Source organism: Trichomycterus rosablanca, chromosome 24, assembly GCF_030014385.1.
Source record: "Trichomycterus rosablanca isolate fTriRos1 chromosome 24, fTriRos1.hap1, whole genome shotgun sequence".
Lineage (NCBI taxonomy): Eukaryota > Metazoa > Chordata > Actinopteri > Siluriformes > Trichomycteridae > Trichomycterus > Trichomycterus rosablanca.
In genome coordinates this window covers 18,437,893-18,462,054 of record NC_086011.1, presented here as the reverse complement: position 1 = coordinate 18,462,054, position 24,162 = coordinate 18,437,893, and the positions used below count along the sequence as shown (strand labels likewise).

At 45.1% G+C, this 24,162-nt stretch overlaps 2 protein-coding genes and 1 long non-coding RNA gene across 4 annotated transcripts in view; 2 read left to right on the top strand and 1 right to left on the bottom strand.

The window, feature by feature from the left end:
* The window catches only part of gnai2a (guanine nucleotide binding protein (G protein), alpha inhibiting activity polypeptide 2a), a 43,294-nt gene extending 40,174 nt beyond the window's left edge, over positions 1–3,120 (top strand). Inside the window, exons 6-9 of one of the 2 annotated variants that reach the window (XM_062986677.1) lie at positions 670–799; positions 885–1,038; positions 1,856–2,066; positions 2,187–3,120. In XM_062986677.1, the coding sequence (XP_062842747.1) occupies positions 670–799; positions 885–1,038; positions 1,856–2,046 (475 nt within the window). In that variant the 3' untranslated portion in view covers positions 2,047–2,066; positions 2,187–3,120. Of the gene's footprint in view, positions 1–669; positions 1,039–1,855; positions 2,067–2,186 lie in introns of both variants that reach the window. The other variant, XM_062986676.1, reaches the window with a different exon arrangement.
* On the bottom strand, positions 595–6,238 carry LOC134301791 (uncharacterized). The gene is made up of 3 exons (XR_010007475.1): positions 6,130–6,238; positions 3,694–3,721; positions 595–922 (listed from the first exon to the last, which is right to left on the bottom strand). It is a non-coding gene; the product is annotated as an uncharacterized LOC134301791 (long non-coding RNA).
* Positions 6,239–6,468: 230 nt separating this feature from the next.
* On the top strand, positions 6,469–12,061 carry inka1a (inka box actin regulator 1a). Its single transcript, XM_062986707.1, has 2 exons — positions 6,469–6,597; positions 11,055–12,061. The coding sequence occupies exons 1-2, from the start codon at positions 6,595–6,597 to the stop codon at positions 11,934–11,936; spliced, it is 885 nt and encodes a 294-aa protein (XP_062842777.1). The 5' UTR covers positions 6,469–6,594; the 3' UTR covers positions 11,937–12,061.
* The last annotated feature ends 12,101 nt before the right edge of the window (positions 12,062–24,162 follow it).

Sequence of the window (24,162 nt, the reverse complement as noted above, 5' to 3'; positions counted from 1 at the left end):
AGCTGTGTGTAACCACGGCAACAGTGCCCACACAGAAATGCCACAGAAACGGCACCGTTAGAGTCTGCCCCCATACGTGTGAATGATCGGCGTACCCTCCTATTAATCCTCGTGAAGGAGAGAAAAAGATGAGCGAGGAGAAAAAGAGAGCATTTGAAGCATAAACAAATAAAATGAACAAACTGATTGAGGGGTTTTGATGAGAGAAAATAAATGAATGTGTGTGGAGGGGAAGTGAAGAATATCAAACGAGGCCATCAAGACGATATAGGACATTAAAATCGTACCAAATCAACGTGGGTGCAGCGTTTGATGAACGTGGGTGCAGTGGTGAATATATGGCGTCAGCATTTGGTAAAAGGATTACCGTTATACTCATCTAACGATCTGTATAGAGCTGAATAAACTTTATTTACTGTAGGCCGCTGGCTTGGTGTGGTCAAACTAGCCCTGTTTATATGGACATGGACATTGAAAGTCATTCACAGGGATTTTGGAGGCCGGGACACAACATTAAAATACACGATAGTATGTCTGATCTGTGACGGTACATGTTCAGCTGCAGTAATTATTAAAATCGAAGTATCTGCGGCATACGTGACACTTTCAGTTGATTTATTTTGTATATTGGCACCGGAAAGCACAAAGTGAACATTTCCTTTTACACAGGATGTTCGATGTGGGAGGCCAGCGCTCGGAGAGGAAGAAATGGATCCACTGCTTCGAGGGCGTCACCGCCATCATCTTCTGCGTGGCCATGAGCGCCTACGACCTGGTGTTAGCCGAGGACGCGGAGATAGTAAGACCCGGCTTCACGGTCGCATCGTGTCCTCTCCTGCGCGCTGTGCTGCTTTTCTCTGATCTGTTCCTCTGTGCTCTCACAGAACCGCATGCACGAGAGCATGAAGCTCTTCGACAGCATCTGCAACAACAAGTGGTTCACCGAGACCTCCATCATCCTCTTCCTCAACAAGAAGGATCTGTTCGAGAGGAAGATCGAGCACAGCCCGCTGAGCATCTGCTTCCCCGACTACACAGGTACACACGCCTCGACCTGAAGCACCGACTGTAAGATCAGTAGTGGCTTAACACTCAGCAAAAATAGTAAATAAACCTGCCTGCAGGTCAGTCTAGACCTAATCTACAATCCATATGTGTTAAACATGCCGTTAAAACCCAAATAAATAAATAAATAGATCTGATCTGATCTGCAGTCACCAGCATTCGGAAACTGTCATGAAATCTGCCACCTGCTGGCTGGTCGAGGCGCTGCACAGAGACGGGGAATAATAGAGAGCAGTGCGTGACTCTCCCAACGCTATACTGATCTCTGTGTGAACCCACCTGGTGCAGGTGAAAAGAAGCGGTTTGCAACTACACACGTGTCTGAGGAGGTGTGTGTTAGGTACGTTCCTCCTCGGCCAGGCTCGAGGGGTCTGCAGCGGTGAGGAGGAATTGGATATGCCTAGATTGGGAGGAAATAATCTACAAATAGAAAGCCTAGCTCTTTTAGATTCTTTAAAGTGCTCCTACTGAGGCGCCTTAATGATATGAGTGATAATCTGACTGAATAACGAGGCAGCGTCCTAAGTAGAGCGTCTAAATAATCTGCCTCATGAGCTCCAGGTCTTATTAGAATCCTCTCTACTGAGTGGGGAGCAGGGCGGGTCACTAGGTTTTCAGCCAGACTGCACCGTGTGTATTTTGTTGTTTGCACCCTGGTCCTGGAGGAACGTTGTTTCGTTTCATAATGTACCTGTATGGAGCTGAAATGACTGTAAAGCCTCTTGAATCCTGCATTCGTGAATCTATATTATATTCTCTGGTGGTATTTGTTTCTATCCGCTCGCCGCAGGTGCCGGTACGTATTCCGAAGCGTCCGAGTTCATCCGCTTCAAGTTCGAGGAGCTCAACAGGAAGAAGGACACCAAGGAGATCTACTCCCACTTCACCTGCGCCACGGACACGGAGAACATCCAGTTCGTGTTCGACGCCGTCACCGACGTCATCATCAAGAACAACCTCCGAGACTGCGGCCTGTTCTGAAGCGCCGACGCAGGGTCCAGGTGAGACGCTCACGCGGTACACGGATGTATGAGTTTAGGTGTCCACCCACAAAGAGAGCACAGATTTACTCGTCCCTCTCTTGTTCCCTCCATGTTTCCACCGTCCTCGTGATCTGTAAGTACTTGAACAGAAGGTGATGACTGAGCGGGTGAGGAGGATGAAGCCGTTCTTACTGACCACGCTGGCCGACTGAAACCGTTTCCTGCTTCAGCCTGTGACTGGGAAGCTCCAGTGAGCCGCATGTACAGCTTCAACGATCACCTATTGGCCTCCGTCCTCCACCCGTCAGGGTTCTTTTCCCTTAACCCTAATCCCCCACCTCCTTACCCTACCCTACCCTACCCTACCCTACCCTTACAGCCCTCCAGCTCATCCTAGCTCTGTTCATGTTTGATTTTGGGCAGCAGATTATTTTCATAGTTATTAACCTTTTCGGGCTTCAACCACAAATCAACAATTGTTGTGTTTTTCATTATTGTTTTTTTGTTGTTGTTGTTGTTGTTTATTTTTGAGAAATAGTCGACATTTATATGAATACTTTCGTCTTAATCTAGAAAATCTGACGCTCAAATTTTATTAAGCTTTTAATTTCTGAGTTTTTCTAGAGCCAGCAGATAGAGAAGTGATATTTTAATGTTTACATGTCTAGCCAAATGAAGCAGCAGTTGTATTAGCACAGTAATCTCTTCAGTACTATAACATTCCTTTCATAAAATCACATCAAAAACTAAAAAAAAAAGTGCAAAAATCACAAAAAGATAATCGAGAGGCGAGTGCGGGCGGATTTGTAACGTACTTAAGGAAAGTTTTCTACTCGCCACTGTTCCACCTTGTGCCTTTATTTCCATCAGACTCTTGCGATGTGATTAATCGAACCCCTGCCTCCCTCTGTCCACACCGCTTCACCATGTACAGTCACACACACACACACACACACACACACACACACACAGCCCTTCACTAATCCAATTGAAAAGGGTCTTTTGGAAGTTTAAATGCTTTTAAAGTTCTATATAATGATTTAATTTAAATAAAAGTGAAGTCACTAGAGGATCATTTGTGTCGTTGATTTGTTGTTCTGAGGTGTGTGTGTGTGTGTGTGAAGTGTGACATGAGGAGAATCAGTTATATATGTATAAAAATAGGCATAACATTATGACCATCTTCCTAATATTGTCTTGGTCCAAACTGTGATGCTCTGTGTATTCTGACATCTTTCTGTCAGAACCAGCATGAACCTCTTCAGCAGTTTGAGCTACAGTAGCTCCTTCGCTCCCCACGTGCATCAGTGAACCTTGGCCGCCCATGACCCTGTCGCCGGTTTACCGCTGTTCCTTCCTTGGAGCACTTTTGATAGATACTGACCACTGCAGACCGGGACACACCCCACAAGAGCTGCAGTTTTGGAGACGCTCTGACCCAGTTGTCTAGCCGTCACAATTTGGCCCTCAGATCCTTGCTGCCTAATATATCCCACCCACTAACAGGTGCCGTGATCAAGAGATAATCAGTGTTATTCACTTCACCTGTCAGCGGTCATAATGTTATGCCTGGTCGGTGTAATCTTCTTCAATGCTTTATTTATGCTGAATATTTATACGCTGAACGATGTATGGTGGGTCTTACCTGGGTATTGGGCTCCTCCATCAAATCTCTGAGGGGAGAAAGAATGAAGGATTTAATAACAGAATGTAAATCACTACCAGGAGTTTGGTGAGGTTTTGGTCGAATCTCAGTAAGAGAAGGCCAACACCGCCACCTAGCGACACCTGCACAAAACAGCAAAATGTACTTATTTATTCACAATAATCAGACTGCACTTCATTAATCAGACCCCTGATCAGTATCTGGTGAAACTCCTGCCTGCACCCACTATGATTCTTTGTAAGTAAATGTGAGGATCGCTGGTATAAATGCTTCAGCTTTTCCAGTTCAACACTCCTGATTCAAGCAATCAACTAAATTGCTGAGGCCTTTCATGAACACAATCAGAGCAGAAAATAAATCGGTGCAATACGAGAGCACTAGATTAAGTTCCCAGGCCTGAGGTTTGTCTCTGCTAATCCCTAGCGGTCAGGTCTCAGGGTTTGGGAGATTAACGTGGTCCTGGTAGGTGTGTTGGCTCAAGCACAATTGATTTACTTTGGATAACAAAGTGTTGGCTAAATCATTTTATTTTCACGTTTTACCACTGCTTTATCTTGGTAAGAGTCGCGGTGGGTCCTGCTTCTCCAGAAACGGTGTGCATAAGGCAGGTAGACACCCTGCAGAGGGCGCCAATCCGCCACTGTTTAATACAATTAGACTAATTTATTCTCTTACTTCACCAGTTAAATCAACCCACCCTTTGCATGTTTTTAAGACTTTAACAGAATACATGGACTAAACCCATGTGGAGAACATGCAAAGCTTCAGACATTGACCAGAGACCACGTTCCCAGGACCATGATGCTGTACATCTGATCAGCTCTGCCACTAGTTTCTTTTCTGTCTCTTTTTAAAGTGTTAGGGCGGCACCCTGGCTCAGTGGGTAGCACTGTCTCACAGCAAGAAGGTCCTGGGTTCGATCCCCAGGTGGGGTGATCTGGGTCCTTTCTGTGTGGAGTTTGTATGTTCTCCCCGTGTCTGCGTGGGTTTCCTTCGGGCGCTCCGGTTTCCTCCCACAGTCCAAAAACATGCATGTGAGGTGAATTGGAGATACAAATTGACTGACATTAAACTTGTGAACTGATGAATCTTGTGTAACCAGTAAGTACAGTTAAGTTTGCTTTATAAGTAAACAGTCTCTCCTTAGAGCAAGAAGGTTTTGGTGCAGTAACAGAAGAAGCCAGACGATGGCGCAATTGTACAAGTCCAGAATGTCCAACTCAGAAAAATGAAATTGCGATATGTACCAGTTTATCTGTAAACACAATTACAAGATTCATTTTAACAAACAGATTCTTTGTCTTTATTTTTTTACACAGTTTTTTCCTGCAAAGTCGCTGTCTGTTGTAAATCTAGTTTATATTGTTATAAATTAAACATTCGCCTTTTTTTTCTAAAGTATTTGTAACTTGAGACGAAGGCATTTGATTTCCCCAGTGATTGCAATCATAAACCCAGCTGTGTAGTTGTAAAGGTTTAATATAAGTTATAAGAATTAATAGTTTTTTTTTGTAAGCTATATTTTTTATTAGCAAAGGTCAGATTTGGAGCTTAATTTGGAGCTTCTCTTAAAGTTAAGACAATTGCAGCTATATGAAGATTACTGACAGATCACTTAATTTTAAATAAGAAAATCACTTACTCCAGTTCTGCACTGTAATAATAAACCAGTGAGGTTCTGATTATGAACATTTTGGGCTCCTAAAATTGCATCGAAATAGATTAAGAACTCCTGAGGTAAAGTAACGGTGTTCCGTACATCGTATAGAATGATAGTTTCACACAGTAAATTTATTATTTTTTTTAAACTTTATTCAGTCCAGCAAAACAGAACAATATAATTGAAAATATTTTCTATTATTTTCAAAACAGCAGAACACACATTTCACTTTAATTAGAATAAAACGTAATATTAAAATCTGGCTGTATGGAACACTGTTACCCTGTTTGGTGTTATTAGTATAGTTTCACACGGTAAATTTACTTTTTTATAACTTCATCCAGCCCAACAAAACAGAAAAATATATAAATAGAGATCTTTCCTATTATTTCCAAAACAGCAGAACATACATTTTACTTTAATTTAGATAAAACATAATACTAAATTCTGGCTGTATGGAACACTGTTACCCTTATATGGTATTATTATCATAGTTTTACACGGTAAATTTACTTTTTCATAACTTTATCCAGCCCAGCAAAACAGAAAAATACATTTGGAAATATTTGTATTATTTCCCAAAGCAGCAGAAGACACATTTCACTTTAATTTAGATAAAACATAATACTTAAACCTGGCTGTACGGAACACTGTTATCCTGTTAAAATTAACATTTTAGCTCATTAATGACATGAGCTTTACGGCATTTTAAATACATGTTCAGTCAGATTTTATCTTTATTATGTTTATTTTACCTAAAGATAAGCTTCGGAGTCGTTTCTGGGTGCTATATTTGATTAAATATTTAATTATAACTCTTCGGTTTTCTCACCGCTTTATAATTTCCGTTAAATTTGAATTCTGAGGAGCAGCGCTCGCGATGGTAGGGGCGGGTGCTTATATAGAGGCGCTCGGTTTCAAGCTCGCGTTCTTATTGGTCGCATCAGTTGTGCCTTATTTCTGATTGGCTGATCGCTGAGCGAGGCACAAGCTCAAACATGATGTTCACGGTGCTGCTGCTCAGTCAGAGTTCAGTGCAGCTGCAGGAAGCAACATCTGGATGTACTGCACTGCACTTAGTTATAGTTCTTTATTACTGTTAAATGTTAAATTGTTTTACACAAATCTAACAGTCTGCTATAGCCACAGCTCACTATAAGCTCTTTAAGGAATTTTAGGAGCATCACAGAGGCGGATTGTGAACTGATCCTATTTAAAACATGGTAAGTTTTTGCTCTTTTTCTTTGTTATTGTAATAGCAAAGTCTTTTTTTAAGGATTTTAAAAGTTAATATTAAATTCAGTCTTACTCTGATGAAAATGTTGCAGTATTGTATGGAATCTGCACCAATCTGATCCACTTTATACTCCACAGATGGGTTAAAATCCTCACTTTCTTTAATGCATGGTCTCATCATTTTTCTTTCTTAAATACAGCAATATTTGGCTGTTGTTCTTTATGAAATAAAAAACCTAATAGTACCAAAACTAAAACTAAGTAAACTTGAGCTGCTAACCCTACTTATGATGCAAAATTAAGAGATAACATGATTGCCAGTCTTAAACTAGCATGTCCAAAAATATAATAATAATAATAATAATATGACATGTACAAATTCTTTATTTCTTTAGTACGATTTAATAAATAAATTCAATTATTCTGTAATGCCTGCTTTACATGCAAACATCTCACAAAAGTAAATAAAGTATCCAAATTATATCTATTATATTCCAATAATGTTTTTAATACAAATAAAATTGCAGGTGGTTTAATCACATTTGCAGAAAAGTGAATCAACATTTATCATTTTATGCACAAGACAACACAAATCACATAAAATCCTCACTCCTCATTTCCTTATATTCTTATTCTGCATGTAAATTCAGTGCACAGTGATACAGATTTGGTGGACACCAGTGTGCACCACATATCATAAATGTGTTAAAAGAATAAACTAGTTCTTATGGATTTTCAGTGTATTGTATTTAATATTTAATGTGCAGTGACCCGTGTTGGTGACACATGATAATATTTGGGCCAGTGTGGTGATTGAATCCGGGTGTATGTTTATGTGCATGTGGGAGCATGCAGAGTTTCATTCCAGTTGGATCAGTCGTGCATGTTGGATCAAACACTAGATTTACAACATTCCCTCCCCGGCCGATTACAGATTGCCCAATAACTTTATAGTCGCGCCCTCAGCTTGTTTTTTAGGAGTTGCTCTGGAAAACAGTCTGCCAAGAGTATTTAGATATCTGTGAGCTGATAATACACATTAGTGCAGGATTCTAGAGTCCAGTATGTTTGGATGTAGTTTAGTTTGTCATCTGACACATGATCTTATATAATATTAAAATCACATGTTGAGATGAACCTGACTGGGGTCACGTACTTGTGGAAGCTTTGTCTATAGTGTATATTAAAACTAAAGCAGTTATTTATTTAATATCAGGTATTCTTGGCAGGTAAAACGATCAATAAGTGCAGAATTATCCAAATAATGACCTTATATCACCCAACCCAAAGATCATCACCAACTGGGTCAATGTAGCTGCTTTATTAGTCTGACTTGCTTCTTCTCAGCATTCAGGACCTTTCAGAACATCCTTACTTAATTTGGTTTGTGTTTGGATGTGGTGTAGGTTGGCACCAAGTGTGGGCAGTGCTTATGCATCTGAGGTAAATAACTGCCTCATTTGGAGGTGGCATAAGGGCTGCACGTTCTCCAAAGCTTTCACACATTATTATGATATAAAGTCTGATAATGAAGGCGCGTGGCATTTATTAGACGCTTCTGTCCAAACCAACTTACAATGCAAGCAGTTAGGGTTTAAGGGCGGTGATTGGGTTTAAACCAGCAACCTGCTGATCACTAGTCCAGTATCTTAACCAGAAGTCATCTGCTCTGTTTTTATATCAGACGGACGGAGCTGAGGAAGAAATGGGTTTTCCAGCCGTTCTGATTCTTTCGGGATTCGTTCCAAGATGTAATTTATGCTTGTTGCTTGTTCTCGGCGGATTCGCTTTTATATCGTAGAAGCTTCCAACATTCCGAGAGAAGAACTCAGGCAGCTGGGATTGATCAGAACAGACATTATCGTAACTTTCAGATGGAAGTTTTAGGCAGTCCGATCGGGTTCGTGGCAGATTATTTTCACCTAGAACGTTTAGGGTTTCCCCGCTGATTTACAGTCATGTTGGAGGAACGTTTAATACTTGGACTGACCGACCGGAGCACCTGGGATTAATCAAAATAAGCACCATCATTTCCAGAGAGTCGTTCTGAGCAGTTTAATTGGCTATATCTTATATATCTCAGAGGTTGCTGTTGGCCGGCGGAGTAGATGAATTTTACCTGCGGCCATGTTGAGAAGCTCATTACGCATGGACCTGTTTTTGACTGGTGCATGACTGGTGATTTGTTAATCCTGATGTGTTCCAGATGCCATGGTGAAAACTTGGCCAAACAAAGGCATCTGGGGTTATTCAAATACGGCATTGTTATTATTTTCTGCAATTTATTTTGAGCAATCAGATCAAGGACGCAGCCATGAATTGAACATGGGGGGGGGGCAAATCTACCCGGGGGTTGGGATTGGGGTTTCTTACCATTCTAAAACATTCCTGCCATTAAAATTAATGGGAACATTGGTGGATCCTTTCATTTTGCAAAGGCAGTGAGTGGAATATGTGAATTTAGCATTTTTACATTAGTATTTTGGGGGGTGGGGGGCATTTGGGGCATTTTAACCATGTCCAAATATTTAGGGGGGCGTGTCCCCTCCAATATATATTGTGATTATGACCTTAAATCAGATATAAGTCAAATTTTGGTGTTGCAAGAGCCATGATGGATAGCCTACAAAGCTCCAGTCAGATTAGACTGTCAGTCAGATTAAACAGACCTACAAATCCCCTGTTAGATTGGACAGACCTACAAAGCTCCAGTTAGGTTGGATAAACTTTTAAAGCTCCAGGGAGATTCAATGGACCAACAAAGATCCAGTCCAATTGGATGGACCTACAAAGCTACAGTTAGATTGGACGGACCCACAAAGGTCCAGTAAGATTTAACGGTCCTACAAAGGTCCAGTCAGATTGGACAGACCTACTAAGCTCTGGTCAGACTGGACGAACCCACAAAGCTCCTGTTAGATTGGAGGAACCTACACAGCTCCAGTTAGATTGGATGGACCTTCAAAGCTCCTGTCAGATTGGATGTAAGCGAATCAGGGGTTGGTAAAGACCGGTGAACTGACGTGACCAATTATATCAGACATTTTATTGTTAAACCAAAGCGGTGTTGGCAAAGCTTATCAAAAATTGTCAGACCAACTAGGGTATCTAGAATTGATCAGCGGTTTGGCTAATGAAGCCTTTTTTAAGTGTTTAAAATTGCATAGAAATTTGACTCCGGTTCCTCACAGGAGGAAAGTTCCCATCACCGTTGTGAATGCCTAAAGTTAGAACCTCATCCCATCTTGTGGTGACTTTGGCAGCAGAAGATCTCAGATCTCGGCGGTTTGTGGCTGTAATTTGCATGCGCTCTTTATTAAACGTTAACAGCTCATCAGGAGTTCGGCCGTTAGTTACTTTTCCGCATCTGACGTCTTCTAGTAGGCTCGTTTTTCGAGATTCTTTAATCGATCAGGCGTGGTGGACGGCTTTCCCTTAACCGATTTCAACATGTTACCATCCAAGTGTTGTTACTTGTGCGTCAGGGCGTGAGCGTCTGGATGAAAAACGATGACGAGATCCGACCGGGTTGTTTTTTCTAAGTCTGAATGGTGCGGGCGCAGCATCGACCTTCAAGTCTGAACGTGTCCCCGTATCCAAGCGTGTGAAAAAAACAGAACTATTCAGGATTCAAAGACCTGCCTTTTGTGGCCTATTTTTGGGGCAGGTACTTCCATTTAACGTTAACTGTACACACACGGAACTGTTTATGAGGTCAGATCGATTCTGTTTTGAAAAGAATAATAGGGATCTGGTCTGGTTTCCAGTTCCTGTCTGTAATCCCGGCTTGTGTAAATCCTAAAGACTTAAAGCGACGGTTTCTGGTCGGAAGTGAATTGTTTCAATGAAATCATCATTAAAGGTTGAATATAAAATACTACAAATAATAAAAAGGATCCAGAAAGGATGTTTGCAGAGTCCGAAAAGGGGGACGACGAAATATTATGAAGTTACTCTGTACAGACCAATTAAAAATAAAAAAATCGTTTCTTTATTAGGTGTTGGGTCACCAAGAGCCACCAGAACAAATCTCTGTGGTTCCACTGGAACACCTTCTCCAAAAAAACTTTCTTTTAAATTAATGCTGTATTATTTGCAGTGATTTTTTCTTCTTAGACCAAAAATCGGAGCTTTTTAAATGGTTTATGCGCCATCACAAAGTAAATAATTACAAAAAAAAATCATGACCCAGTAAAAACATGTTTACTTAATTATACTGGGTTCAGTTTAGGGTCACAGCAGGTCCAAAACACTGGGTATAACCCAGGAATACCCGGACAGGACACCAGTCAATCTCAGGTCTTCGGCCAAACCCTTCCCTCCCTTCCAAGACAATGATATTTTCATGTCTGTATGGACGACAGGCCGGCCGATAGCACCGTCAGCTCAGTTTAATAAATATTTCTGTTCACGTTTCTAACTTGTGCATGTTTTCTCCCCCCAGTTGTGTGTCCAAGACTCAGGCGGCTTACTGCGCGAGCACATGCGCTATATGATGCGCTCTCTGCAGGACCTGAAGCAGCTGCGTCAAACCTGCGCCATCACCCAGCCCTCCTCCGGCCCCTGCAAGGCCCTGATCGGCCGGCGCGAGCGACGGGCGCGGCTGCGCATCAGCGATGCCAGCGACTCGGGCAGCTCGGACTCGGCGTGCCGCCTGTCCTGCCACCCGGAGGACGAGAGCAGCAGCGCAGCCAGCAGCCTGGAGTTCGACTCGGGGTACTCGGAGTCCTCGTGGCGGGAGGATTCCGGCGTGGCGCTGCGCAGGTTCAGGAACGTCCGTGTGTCCTCGCTCGATCTGGATCACGACCGGACGCCGAGCCCCATCAGCCGCGCCCGGGCGCGTCCCAAATCCACGTCAGACGTCTGTTTGGAGACGTGGACGGCGTTCGAGGCGGCGAGCGAGCCGGGAGACTGGACGGCGTCTCTGATGACACGTGGGCGTAACCGGCAGCCGCTCGTCCTGGGCGATAACAGTTTCGCCGATCTCATTCACAACTGGATGGACCTGCCGGAGTGCCCGTCCGAACCGGCAGAGCCGAGGCCCAGCGCCAGCAGAAAGCTCGCCAAGGACTTCCTGGTGAACGTACGGCGGAGGATAGCCAGGTTCTCACAGAACGTAGATGGACAGAAAAAGCCGGCAGACAGAGCAGCGACGGCGACCAAGCGGCTCTCGTGTCCGGTGGACGTTCCACGCAAAATACCGTTTTTCCACAAATCACACATGGACCTGCAGGAACCGGACACGGACTTTCACCGCTTCACGGCCCTCATGAAGACGGGCAGTCGACAGCCAATCATCTGCAGCGATATTATGGGGTACATCTGAGAGCCAACATTGGACTCGTCTGACTGAACGGACTCACGTTGTGTTTTTTTTTACATGAGATTGTCATACAAATGCATCTTGTTAAGCTAAATATAATAATATAATAAAATAATATGCAAAATTTAGCCACGTGATCAGTGTCTGTTTTTGCCAGGCGTCAAAAGAGTCTTAGCAGGTTTTTACTCAAATCAACCCTAAAGGTTTGATTTATGGAGCTCTGCTGTACCATCTCTGCACCACTGGGTCCTTTTTTACTGTCCTTACCTTGGATTGAAGATGCAGAGTAATTTAAGGGCCCTTATAGACCCGGGCGTGGCTTTCAGAACCAGCTCCAGTCAATTCAAATTGTAAAGCTTGGACTCCAGTTGAGTTCTGGACAGATTTCAAGGATAATTAGACAGGTCTGCAGGCGGGTCAGTCTAGCATCTAATGCAATTAAAATGTGAAATGTAGCGCCTGCATTTCTTGACCACAAAGCACAGCTGCTGTAAATCAGCTGTAATATCGGGGCCCTTATAGACCCAGGCGTACCGCTATGTGTTTTTAATCGGTGACAGGTCTGCAGGCGGGTCAGTCTAGCACCTAACGTAATTAAATGTAAAATGTAGTGCCTTATTACAAAGCACAGTGAGAAAGACGACATCTAGATGGAAGCGAATGCTGCTCTGAAATGTGTTGGCTTTAACACACCCACATATTTGATATTTATTAATAATTCTGTGCACCAAACCTCAGACAAATGGGACAAACAGCATCAATAAAGTTACATGGGGTGATTTTTAGCCACCCATAACCAGCTATCAACGAAACGTGGAGCTCGATCAGGGGTCTTAGATGATCCGCTGCACTGAGGTATCAAGAAAAGCTAAATAAATTGGATTTTTTATTGCGCTGGCTTCTGACTCTATATTTAGCTTCATATCAGACGGACCGTGCACGTATTTCATCAGGAGATCATTTCCCGGAGCGCTCTCAAGCACCACTTGAAAAATAATTGACAGTGTACGAAGATCCAGAGCGGCAGCAGAGCCGTTTCAGGGTCCGTCATATACGGACGGTGTTTCTGCAAATCCAGTCGTGTGATCTACCCAAACCCTCATTTATACTGGGTACCATTATGGTGGTTTATAACCAGCACAAAGAAAATCCTTCTTATCAGGAATGAATAGAAGAGAAAGGACAAAAAAAGCATCTTTATTAAAAGGAGGGTGAGCAGTGATGCACCACCAGGAGGATCTTATTGAAGGTTTGAACGGTTTTGCTTTATTAAAAACTGGAGAGTGAGGTCACCCGTCCAAGAGCTGAGCTGAGGTGTGGATATCTGTGATAAAATAATAAACTAAAATACAAAAGCAAGCAAAGGTAGCTTAGAAATCCTGATTAGAACCCAAAAGATGTGATATAGATTATTTACTGTGTAAAATAATGTAAAAATACTGCATTATGATGTGTAGAATTGATCCCAACTGCTGATAAAATGATTATGATTTATTTATCGTGGATAGTTTGGGGGTTGAGAGCTCTGGAGGGTTCCTTTGATCCAAACCCTGACGGAACACCTCGACCGAGACCGTCCTCCTCCTCCTCCTCATTTTTGTTGTTTTTATAGTTTTGTGTTTCAGCAGTGATTCTAGTTCGTCTCGTTTAGCGACACGGTGCGCGACTCCCGAGCTGGAGGGCCCCCGCATGGGCCGGTTCGGGTTCACGTTCAGTGCGGTGTTTTACGGTCTCGTTTGAGAGCCTTTCAGGTCTCGCGTTACTCCTGTGAGGTCGGAGCTAAGAGCTGATCCGGGATCAGGGTTTGGTTTAATAGAGGTGAGTAACATGCCTGGATGAGGAGCGCTCGGCGGATCAGTTTTTTTAAATGCGTGGAGCCGTCAGGTTATCGTTTATCTTCAGGAGTCGGTGTAAAATGTTTAGGTTTACTCCTCCGGTTAAAAACACGTAACTCAGGTTTCTCCTGACCAAATTTAAAAAGGAGGGCTGTGTGTTCAGTGTGTAGATGTTGCACTGATTCGACATTGAAGTTCAAGTCCAAGCTGCATCTTTTTAGAGCTTCTTTTAGAATTTTAATCCCCTAAATGCCCTAGACTGGGTCCTCTTGGTCCTCTGGGTCCTCTGTCTTCCTTCTTCACCACAATTTAGGACACCCCTTATGTCAAATCATGCGGAAGGTGGATTGGCTGCTCCAAATGCTTTTTATTCTGGCATCCGTGGGTAATATGATTGAGATTTGGTTCAGATCGGATGTCTCTAAACCCCCTAGGCCCCCGTGACCGTTCACGCCTCCAGTGGCTGGAAATCGGAGCTCAGGACTAAACTGAATCGTTCCGCTAATCATCCCTGGAAAGCGAGGAAGGAAAATTGGATCGTGGAGGATTTTCCTCCTCAGTCAGAGTCGCTGATTCATTTATCCTCGTGTTTCGAACCTGCTGAGTCGTGACCGCGCTCCAGCTCCTCAGATACCGCCGCTCTTCTCTGAGGAGGCCGTGGCGGCCCGTGTGGCAGCACAGAGGCCGAGAGCGTGTTCAAACTCGCTCGCTCGCTGGCTACGTCTCGCCTGGGTTTCTGTGGTTAGCGGCGCAGTAGCGGTGTGGTAGGTGTGTTCACTCGCCGTCTTTTAAAAGGGAAGCGCTATTGTGTTAGCCACTAACGTTTTGCCAGCCTCACATCCAGAGGGGTGATTGTTGGTACGCGGTGAGGTGAGAGGGGAGACGTGGCGCTTTTGTGAGATAATGATTCCACATTAGTGCATTAGCACACACACACACACTAATGCTTCGAATCAGCACTGAGAGTGAAGTAGCTGAATTATCTGTGGATTAATGGATGGAAACTGTCTGACCCCACAGTAAATCACTGCTCTAACAGCTCGCCGAGACACGCCCTGTGTGTGTGTGTGTGTGTGTGTACAGAATAATCAGTGTTTATTCACATTTTCGGCATTTAGCAGACGGCTTTATCCAAAGCGACTTACATTACAATGACAGTATACAGTCTAAGCCATTGAGGGTTAAGGAACTTGCTTAAGGGCCCAACAGCAGCAACTTGGCAGTGGTGGGGCTGGAACCAATGACCTTTTGATTACTAGTCCAGTACTTAACCACTAGGCTACATCTTGCCCAGTTCAAAAGATTACAAAACTAGGATTAAAGCTAGGATTCATTCAGGACTTTGAAGTATGTCTGTGGGAATTTGTGCCCCATTCATTCAAAACGCGACAGCATTTGTACGGCTCGTCCCAGAGCTGTTGAGTTGGGCTGAGCTCAGAGCTTTGTGCAGCTTTTTGTCATGCTGGAACAGGAAAGGTCCTTCCCCAAACTGTTGGATGCATATAATTATCGTTATATAACTGATTTATTACACCGGTTAGCAACTGCTGTGGCTAAAACACATGAATTCAAATATAAAGAGGACCTAAACGGAGTCCTGAGGAACAGAACACCAATCTTAGGAGTGTGTGTTCTTCTATCCAGGGTGTATTACCACCTTAATGCCACTATTTCTCCCCAGTGACTCAGCTCGGGACGCATCAGGACTCCTTGTTATACGTTCTGTATGAATTTCACACGTCTGTATGTCATGGGAAACTCAGCGGTCCCGAAGGCTAACACAAACCCGCTATATCCCACAAGGCCGAGCTCCTCAGGCCCGGCGCGGGTTTCTCATGGTCGTGAGCGAGGCCGGACGTGGCCTTCGGGTCACGACCCACTTCCTGCCGCTAGCAAACAGTGATCTTTCGCAGACCAATAATAAATCCTGTTATATAAATACAGGAGATATGAGCCAGGCGCCGGGCCAGCGGCACACACACATGCACACACACCGCCGAGGACTGAGTGAAAGTGTGTGTGTGTGTGTGTGTGTTGTGTTAGTTTAGATGTAGCTGATGGAAACAAATCCCTCAGCTATGATTTCAGCTCTGAGTGCAGTTTCCTGTATAGGTGCAGAAAACTGGGGGCTAATAAAAGTTCAGTGGATACGGAGCATCACATCCAGCATGAAACAAAAAAACAACATTTATTTTACGATAATAAAACGTCCGTGGTCAGAATTTGCGACCTGGACCTTGATGTTAAAGTCTGCTAACAGGTCAGTGAGTGTATTACGTTCCACAGGGTTTCTACACAGCGCCTCGTGTTCCCTATACGCTGATCATGTGATCTCTGTATATAATAAGGGAAATACAGTTGGTCGAATCCCTTCATTCGCGTCGTCCTGCGTCCTTTGCTTTGTTTTTGTGTGTAGTCAGTTTGTCTTCCGCTGCTGGTGGATCCCTGATTGCGGTCGAGGTGGGTATATTGCTGCTCACGCCTCCTCAGACCCTTTTTGACCCATGCACTCTGCACAGGCGCCTCTATCTGCCAATCAGGGTCCTTACACAGCGTAGTCCGGTCATCCTGCCCTAGCAGAACCGTGCCTGCTGCAGGCACTGCCAATTATGCCCGAGTTTCGAACCGAGGAGTTCAGAATCTCGGCGCTGGTGTGCTAGTGGAATATTCCGCTGTGCCACCTGGGCGTGTGTGTAATACAGGAATAAAAGTGATTCTTTAAGCCTACAGTGACTTTGTGGTGTGTTTACGGCGTGTCGTGTTGCAGTTGTTTGCTTTTCTATTTTCTTCGTACATTGCGATACGAGAGCAGAGCAGCTTCAGCTCAGGACGGAATTTTCTCACACTGAATGTTTTCCACATTTGAATGCTAACTGCTTTACTAAACGTCGTTAGAATGTGTGTGTGTGTGTGTGTGTGTGTGCATTTATGGTAAGCACCGTCCTAAAATAGTAAACTCCACTGAAGCTGGAATAAGTGATCGTGGAGCGACTCAGAACGTGACTTCACTGTGTAAAGCTGGAACATTAAATCAACCACAAGCTTTCCTTATTTTAGCTGCTCCTGTATTTAGGCGTCGCCAACTCAGATCTGGTTCTCGTACCAGACTCGGCACGGTTTTTACGTTGGATGCCCTTCCTGATTCAACCCTTTTTCTCTCCGGGCTTGGGACCTGCACTGAGAGTGCAATGACGAGCACAACTTCCACCTTTCAGACATTATCCATTCATGTCCGTGCAGACACCTGACCGGCTGATAGCACTGCTGAGATTCAAACCCCAGACTTTTATATTGTGGTTATAAGCGGTGAGGGTGAGAGGAGGAGGAATCGGTCGTGCCTGAGAACCTGAGAGACGCTTATAGTCCGGATTTAGCTCCATCTGATTTCCACCTTTCTGGAGGCTGAAAGAAGCTTTAAGGGGAAGAAGATTTTCATGTGATGATGATGTGAAAGCAGCGGCGCATCAGTGGCTACGAGCTCAACCTAAAACAACCAAAAACATGTTTTGCAGACAGCGTTAAAAAGTCAGTACAACGCTGGAAAAATGCATCGGAAGGCGACGATGTAGAAAAGTGACGGAGTTTGTTATTAAATTCTTAATAAATAAATTAAAAAAGTGAGGAGACTTTTTGAAGAGCCCTCGTATCATGAAGCTACCCCAGTATTCACAGAGCTATATTAAGGTAGGCCAAACTTAGGTTAGGATACCATAGTACTGTCCTCGATTTACGATATTTTCAGCTACTTATTGGATGGGGTTCCTGTAGTGCCTGTAGTAATATAATCATAATAATCAGCAGAGTAAAGACGTGACCCTGACTCAAGTCGGAAGCCCCGGTAGATGCCCTGATGCTTCGTACGCTGTCTCCTACACAAGCTGACTCAGCAGAAGCGTGAGACGTCTTCGTACATCATGAACCCGAGCGTTCGGCGTGGGAGCTCGAGCTTATGCTGCTTCCTGTCGGAACATCTGGATCTGCTTGGTGTGAGGGGATCTGCTGTGTGTTAAAAACCAAATGGTTCAGAGGAAGGAACATCAGCCAGAGATCATGTGAACCGTACAGAGGAGCAGGAGGAGGTTATAGATCCATCCCACTTCCTGGGTGATGAACCCACTTTATTGGAGCTTGCTGAGTGTGTGTAATTGTGTGAACAGTATCAAGAGGGGCATGAGATGCCCAGGAAATGGGCAGGAATCCACACGAAAGGATTGTAGGTTGGTTGGTAGGTGCAGCATTAGAACTCGGCAACTCAATCCCATTTAAAACCTTTGGGATGAATTAGAATCTTGATTGTGAGCCTCACAAATGCTCCCTTATCTAAAGCACCACAAGTTCCCACATACACGCTCCAAAACCTTGGAGGCTGTTCTAGTCACATTAATGCCCATGGTTTAGCAATAGAAGTGTCCACATACTTGTGGTTCAATAGTGTAGGATCTGATTAGGGTGTGGCCAGTCTGATATCTGCTATTTCACAGCGAGAAGGGTCTGGGTTCCATTCCCAAGGTGTTTCTGTGTGGAGTTTGCATTTTCTACCTTGCTGTCCTTCTCATCGGCCTGATTTATCTCCGTCTTTGGTCTCCGTCAAGGTCGTCGGCAGGCCGCTCGGACTCTCGGCTTCCTGCCTCCTGATTTATTTTTAACGAGGGAGGCGAGCGAGCTGGGGAGGGTCCGGCCAGATCCAAACAGGAAGGAGCGTCCGCTGCATGATAATCTGGGTTAAGAACCAAGAAAAGCGCTCCGGCCAAAAAAACGAGCTGTTGCTTTGAGCTTCGGCTGTTCGGACGGAGCTTGTGCATGAAGGTGCTGCTGCTGGGCGACCTGAACCTGAACCTCGGACGGGCGCTTTTTAATCCCGACACGACAAAAAACAAAAATAGGAACCTGATTTACACGACTTTGATGTGAACGCTGCACATTTTTTATGTTTTGGTGTCCAAGTTTGTTTGCGCTGGAGAAGAATGCGGGTTCATGTGCGCTATATACACAAAATTGTGTGCTTTTAACTTTGTGGCAACAGTTTAGGGAAGGCCCTCAGCTGTTCTAGCATGGCTGCACCCCTGTGCACAAAGCGAGAACCTTTTTAAATCCCCTTTAAAACCTTCGGGATGAATTAGAATCCTGATTGTGAGCCAGGGCTTCTCATCCAACATTTGAGCCTAACCTCACGAATTCTCCTTTAACTAAAGTACAACAAGTTCCCACATACACACTCCAAAATCTAGTGAAAAGCCTTCCCTGAGGAGTGGAGGCTGTTATAGACACAATAATAGAAATCTCACAAGCTAACACTCAGGTGTCCACATACTTTCGGCTCTATAGTGCTGCTCCACTCAGGTTTGGTCTCATGCTGGAGGTTTTGTTTTAGAGAAATGATGATATAATACACAGTCAAAAGTATGTGGACACCCAAACATCACATCTTTGGGTAATGCAATAAGGCCCGACTCACAGTAAGAGTTCTAATTCCTCCCAAAGGTGTCGGATAGAGATGCATTCAAACTGTTTATCATTAGTGGAGCTTCACGGCTGCGCTGTTGTTGCTCCTAAAGGCTCCTAAACAGAAACCCTCGCTCATCCTGCGCAAATAATGCATTATTTTCTTCTCCAAATCCCTCAAGCTTTTAAAAAAGCTGCACTGATGTTTATTTAGGATTTATCAAAAGGTCAAAACTTCAGAGCTTCAGAAAAACGAGACTCATCACACTGCGGTGTCACTGTGTGAGCTGGCTGAGCTGTTGTTGCTCTTAGACGTTTCCTCTTCACAGTAACATCAGTGACATGAATATTTGCTAACGTTCATCCTGCTGCCCGTCACCGTCCGGCTGTTTTTTTACGGCTCAGATGTAAAATTGTGCTGAAATCAGGAGAATCAGGTGATGAGTTTATAAAACTCTGTCCGGCCTGTCGGATTCTGTCACCTCGTCTCTTTTCCTGGTGGCTGGACGTGACGGGCAGGAAGCACGAGGAATGAGCTCGGATTAACACCCAGGACCTAAATGTCAGCGCTGAGCGGTTCTGTCCGCCTGACTCGGTCTTTCCTCCGTCAAAACCAAAAAACCTTTGACCTTTACGCAGGAGCAGCGCTGTGTTTTATTTGGGATTCTCTAAAGGTCAGAGTTAAGACTGGATCAGTGAACAAACACCACGATGGTCATCCGGTCCGGACCACAGACCTTTAATCATACAGCACATGGACATTACCTAATTACGTCAATGGAGGTGCCCGACCGGACAATAACATTTTCATTTTACACTTTTTAATCTGGTCTGATTTCCTCGGAATCACTTGGCAAAATGCAGAAACACCCCCCAGACAGCTTTCTACAGGGCTCAGGTACTAAGAACCTTGACCATACAGCACCATCCACATGAACCAACCCCCCACCCCACCCCACCCCACCCCGGGTGACCTGTTTCTTCTCTCTCTTTTCGTGAGGAATGCTCGAGCCGGAACGGTAATAGAGGCGTGTGAGAGCGTTATTATCCATGTTCAGGTATAAAGAGCGGCTCAGCGTGTGATTAATGGAAAGCGGATTAATGAAACGCAGCTACAGGTCGCCGACCCCCGTCTCAATCCCATCATCCCCCCGTCATCTTCTTCCTACTGTGTTCAGCTCTGGATTAGTCTATAATAATAATAAATAATAATAATACATTTTATTTATAAAGCGCCTTTCACAATAATGACATTTACAAAACATTCAGCACCACCAAAGCCTCCAAATTCATCGTCTCAGTTGCTGTACATATATTTTCGACCCTGAACTTTTTAACCCCCATGATTATCTTATAAAGGGAGTCAGAGTTCTGCATGTTACCCTTTTTCTCCCAGTTTAGTCGTAGCCAGTTCTTTTTCCCCTGCCGGAGACCCCGATGGAGCTTGAGGAAGGTATATTCTTCTGACATGCCCTCCCTCCGACGCCTTCTTATTCACCCGTACTTTGGTGGATCAGCGCTGATGTCCAAGTTCCTCCACCTCTGACCAGGGACCTTACGCAGCGTCACAACTCTTTATTCCCGTCATTTACCAACCAGCAGACTAGTGGGCGATTTTGACTGCTGCAGGTGCTGCCGATTGTGCCCGCTGGGGGTCACCCAGTCGACCAATAGGGAAGGGGAATAGAGGAATATTGGGCACCTTGATGATTTTTAAATGTTCGGCAAGGACGTCTGTGTTCCGATCGTTCAATCAATGACATTTTGATCGCGTGCTCTTTGAGCCTCCCTGAACTTCTGCGTGTTGGTTCTCGTCTCGCTCGCGTCTGTAGAGTCGATGGAAGCGTTTCTGTTCCTCCCGCCTGTACGGGTGAAAATCTGTGGCCTGGGGGGTCGTTGTAGCGTGTAACATGTATTAATAGTGATTAGCTGCTCTTTCCTTTTCTTTTCTTGCCCCACCCTGCACCCCGAAACCTTGTTCAGACCCGTGTGTGTGTGTGCGTGTGTGTGTTAGCGTGCCACCTCAGGGATAAAGTGCAGAAGTGTGTCAGAGTTTCAGTGTAAGTGTCTCAGCTTGTCCAAAACCACCTCGTCTGATCTACCCACCGTTCCCTCACGGGTGAACGCAGCGCGCCGAGACCGTTCTCACCCGACCCTGATCCTTCGTTTAGGGATTTAGAGAAGAGCCTGAGCTCATCAGTGAAATAATGATTCTTTGTTATTATGGAAGAACATGCAAAACTCCTCCGGGGTGCTGCAGATCCAGGGTTCGAATCTCAGCAGTGATATCGGCGGTCAGTGGTCAGTGCGCTCTCAGTGCCAGTCCCAAGCCGGGATAGAAAGAGGATTGTGTCAGGAAGAGCACCCGGTGGTAAAACTGTGCCAGGTTTGGTACGCGGGCCAGATCCGCCGTGGTAACTCCTGAATACAGGGGCAGACTAAAGAAAGATTCAAACCCAGGTTCCTAGGACCTTTGTGGATGTGCGGCACCCACTTAACAACCTGCACCGCCTGCATGGCGCTTCATAACGTTCGTTAATTTATATTTTAATTATAATAAAGAGTAATTCACTGAAAACGTTTTAAATAAAACACACACACACAAACACACACCATTCTTTCATTGGGTGTTTAGTGTGCCAGGGCGGCTCTGGTGTGTGTTTTGCTTGGCGCTGGCACCCGGCCCGGTGCCCAGACGACTGTGCCAAGGGAGTTTTAGCGAGGGAGTCACAAAACCTCTTCATCCTCAGAGAGGAGGGCGACGACTTCCTCTCCAGCTGGTCTGCAGTTTAAAGTTAAACAAATGGATAACGCGTACTGTGTGTGAGTGTGTGTGTGTGTGTGTGTGTGTGTGTGTGTGTGTGTGTGTGTGTGTGTGTGTGTGTGTGTGTGTGTGTGTGTGTGTGTGTGTGGACGCCTGGCACCCATCACACAGCGGATACAGGGCTGTGGTGTGTGTAAGAGGGTCCTGCAGCCGTGTGGACTATAAAACACAGACAGAGAGGAGTCTGGATCTTATTCTCTTTTTATACACTCCATCCCACACACACACAGGTCATACATTCATTTGTCATTTTTCAAGTGCATGAGTCTGGTCAGGGTCACCGTGAGCCTGGCGCCACCTGGAAACCATGGCTGCGAGACAGGAATACACCCTAAGTCCTAGTGGCGATTCAGATGGAACCAATCCACCTTCTGCATGTTCTGGGGAGCTGTGAGTGGCTTAAAAGCAAGCCTGTGACGTGCTTCACATCTAAACAGATCCCAGTCCGGTCTGAACTCCGCTTCTGCCTCTGCTTCGGACCAGCGCTTCCTAATAGCCAGTTTCAAAGACCTCTGCTGTTCATTACCCACAATCCCACTGTTCTGCATGGTACGTTTGTATTCTAGTGGTTTCATCGAGTCTTTGGTCACCAGATCATCGATTTAAACCACTAAAACGCAGGCAGTGCTGTTACAAAACAGCCTAGTGATTGTGATGTGCACTTGTCAGTGCAGGTTCCAGGCCCGGATACAAATAGGAGGGCTGCGTCAGAAAGTGATTGTGATATACTGTATTTGCACTGCCTGGCTGTAGGTTCGAGCCGTACCACAGCAGTACCAGGATCCTGATTCCTACTGTTAAGTAACAATCCAACTCCATGCGATTCAGAGCCGATTTGTACAAGACTTTCCCCAGACATGGGACTCCAGAGACTAATGAGGGCTGTAACACCTTTATTCTAACATTTCTACGTTCGTTATTTCTCCCCTGGCCAACTCTTGACCTTCATCCTCCTCACCCTGAGCACCATGTGGCTCCCAGATGTGAACCCACCTCTGCTCCTGCTCAGCCTCATGCATTAAAGAGTTCTAATGCGTCCCTTAATTAGATACATCAAAGTCCGGTCGTTAAAGGAGGTGAGAGGATGTGGACCGTCGTGTCAGACACATTTAAACTCACATCAGAGGAGAGAGAGACTGAGTGTGTGAGAGTGTATCGGAGTGTGTGAGAGTGTATGAGAGTGTGTGAGAGTGTATTAGAGCTTGCGAGACTGTGTGCAAATGTGTGAGAGTGTATCAGAGTGTGTGAGAGTGTATTAGAGTGTGTGTAAGTGTATCGGAGTGTGTGAGAGTGTGTGAGACTGTGTGCGAGTGTGTGAGACTGTGTGAGAGTGTATCATCGATGTTTTGAGAAGTGAATCGATGACCCCGCTCTGGACCCGACACCGGGTGCTGAGTCAGAAATCGGAGAGCGTTTTCGCTTCGTTCGGTTCTCACCTCCGCAGACCCGAGGCCGCGACCCGGCTCTGTGACCTCTGACCCCTAACCCCACGGCAGCCCCCCCGCCCCCGGGCCTGATCCCGGGCTGGCATTAATTACAGACTGTGGGAGCTCAGCGGGAGGCAGGACTGCCGGGGGACAGCAGGGGGTTACGAGATCGGTAGCTCCTCTATCAGTGCAGTAGAACCAGCGCCAACCCAGAGCATGACCGCGCCGTTACCCCCCACTGCCCACGTAATCAGTAAACGGTGCATTTAAACACGACTGCTACAACCAGCAGCCAACATCAGTCGCACCCTTGACTTGGCCGTAACCCTAAAGTACATCGTACCTGAGCAGACTTCAGCCCAGGTCCCTAAGGGCCCATATACAGACAGTCTTGGTGCAGACGACAGTGGTAAATTAAGATTATTTAATGTTCTCTTTTATTTTATTTATTTTATAATTTTATTTCCTAATCTAAAGACACCGAACACCACCAGGATTCACGTCTCTCCAGTATTTAACCCCTACAGTCCACGTCCAGTTCCTCCCGGTCCTGTCTGACTGAACCTGCACGTGATTTTCGCTCCTCTCAGGTAATACTGGAGGGTTCAGGCTCCATCTGGGGCTCTGCTGTTCCCGTATTTGGTTACACGGAGGGGTGGGCGTGGGTTTTTGTCTGAGCCGGGATTTAATTGTACCTGAAC